The sequence below is a fragment of the Dioscorea cayenensis genome, chromosome 19, assembly GCF_009730915.1.
Source record: "Dioscorea cayenensis subsp. rotundata cultivar TDr96_F1 chromosome 19, TDr96_F1_v2_PseudoChromosome.rev07_lg8_w22 25.fasta, whole genome shotgun sequence".
Classification (NCBI taxonomy): domain Eukaryota; kingdom Viridiplantae; phylum Streptophyta; class Magnoliopsida; order Dioscoreales; family Dioscoreaceae; genus Dioscorea; species Dioscorea cayenensis.
Window position 1 is genome coordinate 12763898 of NC_052489.1, and position 10224 is coordinate 12774121.

Here is a 10224-nt window from a genome sequence, read left to right on the forward strand (position 1 = left end):
GAGCAGTTGGTCCACACTCAAGAGATTGTGCGCGAGTCCCAGCACATATTGGACTCCCTGCAGCTTCTTCTGAGTACCAGATGTTGTATTGACAACTACTGTCCCTACTCCGCACACCTTCATTTCCTTGTCGTCACCCAGCCTCACAGATACACTCAAAGACTCATCAAGTTCATTGAACAACACTTTATCACCGGTCATATGATTCGAGCACCCCGAATCAATTAACCATATAGTGTTTAAGTGAGTACCTGTTAAGCTGCGTGCCATGAAGAGACATTCAGTGCTTCCCTCTTCTGCTACAAGGCCAGCACCTTTCTCTGGTTGCTTCTCTCGAGTTCGGCACTCAGCTTTCATGTGTCCGAACTTCTTGCATTGAAAACACTAAACATGGCTCTTGTTATCAAGCCTCTTCCACGACCGCCTCGTGCTTTGCCTCTCCTGCGAGCAAATGACCTTCCACGGCCTCTGCCATCACCCACGAGCTCCCAGCACCACCACCCTTGCTGTAACTTTCTATAGGATGTTTGCTCTTGACTTGAAGAGTTTTCTCACCCACTTTCCCTGCAGCACGATTCACTCTCACCTCGTGCGCTTGCAGAGTACCACAAAGGTCTTCCAAAGTGAGCTTTGCAATCTCCTTCGACTCCTCGATTGCGACAGCAACCCAGTCGAACTTCGGTGCCAGACTCCTGAGCACTTTGGACACTACTTCTGGTTCCTTGAGTTTGTGCCCAAGAGCTCTAATCAGGTTAGTGATAGTGATGACTCGCGAGATATATCCCTGGACCCCATCTTCGTCTCCCATCTGCAACGTCTCAAAATCCTGCCGGAGAGCTTGGATTCTCACCGACAGTACCTTGGAGGTACCAAGACAATGCTTTCTCAAGATCTCCCACGCATCGTGCGCTGATTTGGCTTCCGTGATCTGGTCGAGATTTGGACCATCCACGGTTTGCTGGATGAGACACAACGCCTTCGCATCTCGCTTCCGGTTCTCCCTCTCTACTGCTTCATCCTTCAACTCTGTCCAGCCATTCTCAACCAAATCCCACAGCTCTTGTGACTTGAACACAGTCTTCATCCGCAGATTCCACCGCCCATACTCTTGGCCAGTGAAGACTGGGACTGACAGCTGAGAGAGACACACCGGGGCGTTTGCTGACGTCGACGAGCTGCCAGATGCCATAGAGGAGCTCTGATACCAGATTGATGAGCAACGAACGTGAGATCACGGGGCGATTGCAGGTGTTCAGCGAAATGCGCAATAATAACCCAGGTGTTTGATGAAATGCCTGGGTTTCTCTCTATTGAGTCAATGCATACAAGTAATAGAAGAGAGACAGAGTTTTTCACTGGGCCAATCAAAATGAAGCACTTTCATTAGAATTTATAATAAACTAATACAACCCATCAGACACACTCTTAACACCCATTGGTTAAAGCCCAACTTAACATCTCATTGGTTGCTTTTAAAATCTTAACGTGGTCCAACACTGGTTGGTCACTGACTCCCATAGATTTACTTAATATATATATATATATATATATATATTCAAAAGTCTTCAACTGTCTTAACTCCCACTTGGTCAAAGCTCCATGCTTTTCTCCTTGCTTCTTCAGAGAGCCATTTTGCACCGGAACAGTGCCATCCTGGCATCCATGCCTCCGTCCTTCTTCACACCATGTCTTTCCTCCATCCTAGTAAGAGCATGGTCATCTTCTGTCATCTTCTTCATGCGTACACGCATCCGTCGTCTGCTCGCCATCTTCAATCATTTTCCCAACACTCTTTCTTATAGGTTATAAATGGAGACTTTTTTGATATCGTGAAATACAAAAGAAAAGATGAAATCCTAGAGTTTAGCGTGTTTGTCTTGTAGGAGTCAATACTAGGCAAAATATGCAAAAATTGACTCTTACAGGTTTCTTGGGTGAGATTCACGTTTGTCATTCAAAGAAATTATAAAAGGATAGTCATATATATTGACTTAGAGGGGGACTTCTAGCGTATATGTAACATATATCATATGTTTTATAAGAATAAGGTGAATATAATAATAGATGTAGTAGCTAGAAAGAATGGTGGAAGGTCCCTCGTGCGAGCTCCTTGTTACCCTCATGAGTCATGAATATCATGTTTATGAGTTATTTTTATTTTTGAAAATTTAGGATATTGGAGATATGTTGTTTCAATTTTGAAGTATATGTTATATATGCTTTGAGTATATTAAAAGTGATTTAATATTATCTGATTCGGCTTATTGCACAATATCTATGCTTATTTTATTCAGTTCCTAATTATTTTGTGATGTTACTATTTACTCAATTTAGTTTTTTTTTTATTTTTTCTCCAAATACTTATCGTAAATGTTCATTTGTATCTAACCATTAGGGATCCATTATTATATAGTTTATCCTTCAACGCAGAGTCTATGTTACCCTCGTAAGCATCATTTGAAAGCTTTAACCATTATCACTTTTTTATAATCCTCTGATGTGGTAATAATTGGGCTTGGATAATGTTTTAAAAATGCAGAACACTTCACTATCTCACTTCATGCATTTATCTTCCTCATAAATGGTAAAATTTAACAAGGTTATTGTTGAATGTCTTGACATTAGTTATGAATGGTGAATTCACGCCTCGGGAGAGAACAATCTTTGAATATTTAGAATCAATACTATGCATCCCACATACTGATGTGGCAGTGGTACTAGTATAGTAGAGCCAAAACATGCAAAAGCAAACTGAGAGAACTAGTTAGTAACAACAAAAAAATAAACGGTTAGATGATATACTAAACATTAATTCGAAATAATTCCCCACGTTCATGTAGACTACACAACATCATGTAAATGACTGGACTCAGTTGTGAATAATATATGCAAATTGGAAATAATAGATCTCTTTGTTAAATAGTATTTTGATAATCTTGAATATCAGCTATAGATTTTAAATAATTACAAAAAGTGATAAACATAGTATTATTAAAGTAAATGATAAAGTTTAGTTTTAATCAATATATATCCTATTCTTCTACTCATGAATCATAAATTGTAAATTTTTCTATATTGACTACTAAAAAATTGTAACAAACAAACTATATATACATACTATTAAAATAGATGTATAATCTACTCTGAAAGCGTATTACACCTAATTATTTACGTAATAAATACCCATAAGATCTTTGAAATCCAAGGTATAAAATAATTTTTATGTTAGGAGTTGTTTAATTATATTATTTTATATATGATATTGTCTCAAAACTCCTCAAAATTTTAAAATCTCCGATGCGAAGCTGGGAAAAATACCTAGTGAATATAATGAGAAGTGAATATAGTGTCCAATGTTAATCATCATACGACTTAGGGATTAGATGGCGTTGAAAGCGTTTTTTACTATAAGGATGTGTGTTTGTGGTGGACATTGGAATTAGTGTGGATCCTCATGGATTGGTGGAGGACCGAGGTTCAACAATGGTGTTGCTAGTGCGAATTTGATAAAAACTCTTATGTGTGCCTTCTAATAGAGGTAGTTTGAGGCATTAAGCAGTGGTGGACAAGACACTGAAGCACCTTCTCTACTACTCATCTTCTAACAAAACTTCTTATATCTCACCTGTTTTTGGAACCAAAGCAAACTCACGGTGATCAAGCTCTAGTACTATATATTTGTTAGTTTGTTAGAGATTGTGAATTATCATATTTATGGTATCATAAACACACACAACAAAATCAAGAGACAAGGAACACAATCGTATGATCGACACATGATCAACACACTTTACTCAATGATGATCGACACATGATCTTATCTTTAAAGGCTCACCTTATCAAAATTTCAATTAGACTCAACCTCCTATTAACATGACACTCCTTCACCAAAATCAAATCTCAATGAATAATAAGCATCTCTCTAGATTGACCAATGCTTACACCTTTTTTCCTTACGCCTTTCTCCTATTGCATACTAAATTCTAGATATGAGTCTTATATAGACACCCAGGTAAATCGACTCTTGAAATTTTTCTCTTCTATCATGATTCTTTGTAACTTCAAAACTTGTGTTTTAACCTTATGTTGCAACACAGACAAGACTAGTCCCACCACAGTTGCTGAATGACTGAGTTGCAATTCCTGGTTACAACATGACATCAAGGCATATTATCAATCCTCATGGTTAAGTCTAAGCCAAACACAACAGAATCTCCACAATCTCGACCAAACCAACAACTAATTGTACTCATCATTTTATGTCAGTAAGTGTAAGAGCAAGAGAGAGAGAGAGAGAGAGAGAGAGAGAGAGAGAGGTGGAACAAGTTCATATGCTTGAACACCTTACATGAGTGACCCTTTAAGTCTACATATAGAATATGATAAGTATACATATACATCCATACATACATATACAATACAATAATACATCTAACCACCCCCCTCAAACTCAAGGCGGATCTTGTGTCTTGAGTTTGGATAACATGAATAGATGGTGATCAGATGTCTGCCCCTTGGTGAAGAAATCAGCCACTTGGACCTCTGTAGGAAGATAGTTAAGTGATACAGTCCAGGCACATACATGGCATTGTATGAAGTGTGCATCCACACCAATATGTTTGGTCAGCTCATGCTTGACCAAATCTGCAGCAATCTGAAGGGTTCCAGTACTGCCATAGTGAATAGAAATAAGAGATGTGATTGGTACACCAAAGTCTTGTAGAATCAAACGCAGCCAAAGCACCTCCTGGATGGTAGAAGCCAACTCACGAACCTCAGTCTCAGCACTAGACTTGGCTACAGTAGGCTATTTCTTGGTCTTCCAAACAATAAGAGAATAGCCAAGAAAGATACAATAACTAGTGATAGAGACCTGATTATCAGGAGAACTGGCCTAGGTAACATCAGAATATGCCTGCAACTGAAGAGTGAACTGACGTGAGTAGAACATACCATGAGATACAGTACCACGAAGATATCGCAGTACCCGAATAAGATAAGCATAATGAACAGAAGTGGGCCTCATAACGAATTGACTGAGAATGTGAACTGCATGGGAATTGTCTGGACGGGTGATGGTTAAGTACACCAAACTGCCAACCAGATGTCGATAGCGAGAAGGATCAGATGAGGAAATCTCATCAGAGGCACGAAGCTGTAAATGTAACTCCATCGGTGTAGTAGCAATACGGGTGTTAGTCAAACCAGAGCGAGCAAGTAGGTCCTGAGAATAACGCTGCTGAGAGAGATGGTAACCATCAGGATGAGAAGTAATATCGATACACAAGAAGTAACAAAACGGACCTAAATCAGTCATCAAGAAAGTCTCAAATAACTTCTGCTTCACAAAAGCAATGTGAGCAGAGTCATCACCGGTAAGGATCATATCATCGACATATAGAAGAAGAATGGTTTGCCAACGAGAGGAAAAGTGAATGAAGACTGCCAGGTCATGTATGCTCGGAGTGAAACCAGCAGCCTCAACCACTGTACTGAACCGCTCAAACCAGTCCCGTAAAGCCTATTTGAGACCATAAAGAGCCTAGAGAAGACGATAAACAGACCCCGGAGATACCCGAAGGTCAAGGGGAGGAGTCATGTAAACCTCTTCCTTTAAGTCCCTATGAAGAAACGCACTCTTCACATCAAGCTGATGAAGAACCCAACCACGAACAACAGCAATAGCAACCAAAGTGCGCACAATGTGCATGTGGCTTACTGGGGCAAAAGTCTCCTCATAGTCACGGCCATACTCCTGCTGAAAGCGAAGAGCAACCAAATGCGCTTTATAGTGCTCGAGAGACCCGTTAGAATGAGTCTTCACACGGTAGATCCAACGACAAGTATTGCGAACGGCCTGAGAAGGAAGGGGAACAAGATCCCACATATGAGTCCGAGTCAAAGCATCAAGCTCCTCTACCATGGCAGTCCACCACTCAGGTAATCGAAATGCTTCCTTGTAGATACCTGGCTTAAAGACATCTGAAACACTGGTGCTAGCAAAAGTAAAACGGATAGGAGGATGCAAAGTAGAGTGATCGCGTAAAGAATAAGTGTGAGAGTGTACCTTAGGAGCTGGATCGACAGTAGGAGAGATGTCAGAGATGACTGACCGAGATGGAGGCTCTACGGGATCCCGACGGTGGTATGTGAAACAAACAGGTGGGCGAGCAAAAGAAAGCGCTAGAGGAGGGGAAGACATTGCAGGAGACTCAATAGATAAAAGAGGAGATGGGTCAAGAGAGGAGTGAGAAAGAAACTCGGCAGGAGGGTTGAATGATGGAGAAGAGGAAGACATAGGAGGAGTATGCTCAGTCGAAGGGGTAAGAAAAAGGAAAGACAGAGGAACAGAGGGAGGTGACGACTCAGTGGAAGAAAGAGACGCATAGAAAGGTGTGGGCTCATCAAACGTGACATCACGAGAGATGCGAATACGACAAGTGACGAGATCATAACAACGATAACCTTTATGCTCAAAGCTATATCCTAGAAAAACACATGAAACAGACTGGGCTACTAGCTTTGTTCTCTCCCGAGGTGAGAGCAAAATAAAGCAGTGACAACTAAAAACACAAAGATGATCATAGCAAGGAGGTGTCCCATGAAGACACTCACTTGGACTACGACCATTAAGGTGAGAGGAGGGTTGTAGGTTAATGAGATAAACAACAGTGCTGACAGCTTCAGCCCAAAAATGAGGAGGAAGGAAAGCACCTAGAAGAAGAGCACGTTTCGTCTCTAAGATGTGACGATGCTTACATTCAGCGACTCCGTTCTGAGGATGAGCCCCAGGACAAGATAACTAAGGCAAGGTGCTTTTAGAAAATAAAAAGGCACAAAAAGCTTGAGAGGTGTACTCGCTGCCAGAGTCAGGCCGAAAGGTCTTAATAATGGCAGAGAACTGGGTGTGGATCATAGAAGAAAATGAGCCATAAATAGACAATAATTGGCTTCGGTGAGGCATAAGATAAAGCTAGATGAATCGAGTGTAGTCATCTATAAAAGAATATAATAGCGATGACCACATTTAGAGATAAAAGGAGCGGGACCCCAAACATCAAAGTGAATAAGTTCGAAAGGAGCAGTAGTCTGAGACACACTCAAAGGATAAGGACGTTGGAGTTTCTTACCAAGTTTACATCCAAGACAAACGACATTAGAAGGACGAGAAACAGCTCCTAAAATTTCATAACGAACAAGAGACGACATACGAAACGGACATAAGTGGCCAAGACGATGATGCCACTTATGATGAGACTAAACGACAGTATAACAGTGATGAATGGGTTTAGGTGAGATGGAAGATGAAGCATAAGTAAAGGAGAGGTAAGGCAATCGATATAAATAGTGAGTGGATATCGTATTCACAGGGAGTAGAGAGTAAAAATACTTAAATTACTTCTTAACTAAGCGAAATATGAATAGTGATTTATGTTACAAGATGTAATTCAAACAAAAGTAAAAGAGACAAGAGAGAGAGCACAAGTAAAGGAAAGGTAAGGCAATCAATATAAATGGGCGTGTGTTTTCTCTGAACACTTAGAAAACTCTGCATGTTCTGCAGAAAATTTATGAACACAACTATACACTCAGAGCAGCCTTACAAGGCAACTTTAACCATAGAAAACACGAAAAATAAGCTCAAACGACCAAAATTCTTCGCCACAACAATAAAGCACATGATAATACCAATTAATTCACAAGAAAATCACAGCAAAGACATTTAAAAATCAAGACACCAACACTCATGCTTTATTCATGCAAACACTAAACTAAACACTAGGAAAACAGTAATTGCTTGGGTTGCCTCCCAAGAAGCTCTTGTTTTACGTCACTTAGATTGACGTAGCTCTTCCTTACCTTATGGGGGCTTGAAAAGAGTGTGTTCCTCCCGACTAGACATTGCATAGCTACTTCCTTTTAACCAAAAATCTACTTGCCGGGGTGGAATATTTGTTGCAGAGTCCGACCATCTTACCTTTGGTGAGTGGGTATCGTATCCAGAGGGAGTAGGAAGTAAAAATACTTAAATTGCTTCTTAACTAAGCGAAATATAAATAGTGATTTGTGTGACAAGATGTAATGCAAATAAAAGTAAAAGAGACAAGAGAGAGAGCACAAGTAAAGGAGAGGTAAGGCAATCAATATAAATGGGGTACTCGGATATTGATCCGCCTAGGACAATCGTTTCAAGTGCAAAAAACCCTCTATTATGCTTCCTAAATAATGCATTAATGAGTCTTGGAGATCTTTTAATACATGGTCCCAAATCTAAGGTCAACCATGCCTAACCCTATACATGTCCCGGAGGAGAAATTAAACAATCTCTCAACCTCGCACTCGTATAAAATTATAATGAGTTCTAGGGATTCCAAGTGATAAATCCTCTTCCTATATGTAGACCTAACCCTTTGGTCCAGGCGGAAGATCCCTAGCCACAATTAAGCCCTACATGCTAAAATCACTTCAACGCTTCACTCTATTGCACTCGTAACTAAGCCCCAGCGGAAGGTCATCCCTTAGCCCATTCACTCTACTATGACCGCAAAGAACTCGAGGAATTGGAGGTAGAATAAATCACACCGGAGGGGAAAGGTGACGCTCCGCTACCTCTCGACTCACCCTCTCAACCTCTCCAATCTAGCTTTGTCTAACTCTCGTGGTGCGTCACTCACTCACAAGGGTTACCAACAAGAACTCTCAATCTTAGTATCACTCTAAGGGAGTATTCATACAATCAATGCATTCAAGATTGGAACTCAATAAAACATCAATTAATGAAAGCATAATAACAAGGTTTAATGAAACGAATACATCCTATGGTTCACAATCCAAGTACCCACTAGGGGGTTTAGCTCTCCATGGAGCTAATTACAATCAATGAAATCGAATGTAAAATCAATAAATCCATAGAAAACTCCCTCGGTAGTCATGACAATGGTCTTGTGGAGAGTCCTCTACTCGTCCAAAGGTCCCTTTGTCCGGCCTAGGATACACCTCGCCGGATCGGTGCCGATGAAAGCTCTCCCACTAACCTTCTTCCAAACAGAGCTTGATGTCCGAGCCACAGAACCTCTCCCAATCCCTAGCCAATACCTCTCAAAACCCTAGCCGGAGCTCTCTCTAAAGTTAGGGAAAAGATGGAGAAAAGAATGCTGAAATCGGGGCTGAAATCAGGTTTTAAAGGGCTGGAATCGAGAATCCACACACCCCTGGGGATATTCCACACAGGCTTGTGGAACACACGGGCGTGTGGAATTTCCACACGCCCGTGTGGCTTCTCTGGCCAACTCCTTCTTCGGCCGGCTGTGAACAGTACCTGCTGCAGTACCGGTCCAAAACACTCCCGAAACTATACTTTCATCAAGGTAACGTAAACGGGTACATGTTTACGTTGTAGATCATTTTGCTTCTTCAATGAATGGCCGCATTGGTGGAGATCTCGTTACACATGAACAAGCCGGAGTACTTAGAATGTAACTGCCTTTGTGCCCCTCCAAAATTTTTGTGCTAGCTTGAATACAAGGAGGTTGGCACACATTCTAGCATCTTGAACCCGACTTATGTCTTCGCGTTTGAACCTTCTCAAGATTTCCTCCAAATGGTGCACTCATGATCTACATTGGCTTCTTTCTCTAAGATTCGGCTTCACAAACCTATATGCATAAAAGTAACATAAATACACATATATTAGTGTTAAAACTCGATAAAAGTAATGCTCATCATAAGGAAAGAACACTTCGTGTTCTTATCACACAAGCACTTATCATCAGTAAGCTAGCTAACAGATATAAGATTCATGGATAAACGAGGAACATGAGAGACTGAAGGAATTGAGAAATCACTACAAGATAAATGACCAGTAAAGGAAATAGGAAGAAGTGTGTGATAAGTGCTTGTGTATTAGTAATACGAAGTATTCTTTCTTACGATGAGCATTACTTTTCTCAGATTTTATCGCTAATGCATGTGTATTTGTGCTCTTTTGTGCATGTAAGGTTGTGGAGACAAATATAGAAGAAAGAAGCAAAAGTAGATTACAAGTGCACTTAGTTGATGTAATCTTGGAGTGAACAAACGTGAAGACACAAGTTGTGCTCAAAGACATGTGAGTGTGTGCCAACCTTCGTAGTGTTCAAGGAAATATGTAAATTGGAGAGGCACAAAGGGCAATCACACTCATGTGTTCCGACTTGTGCAAAGCTAGCAAAATTGTCTTCAAAT

At 40.6% G+C, this 10224-nt stretch overlaps 1 protein-coding gene across 1 annotated transcript; it reads right to left on the reverse strand.

Moving 5' to 3' along the window:
• Positions 1-403: 403 nt before the first annotated feature.
• LOC120284048 lies at positions 404-1189 on the reverse strand. The gene has a single exon (XM_039290872.1). It carries the CDS (start codon positions 1187-1189, stop codon positions 404-406), a length of 786 nt encoding a protein of 261 aa, XP_039146806.1.
• Positions 1190-10224: the final 9035 nt, after the last annotated feature.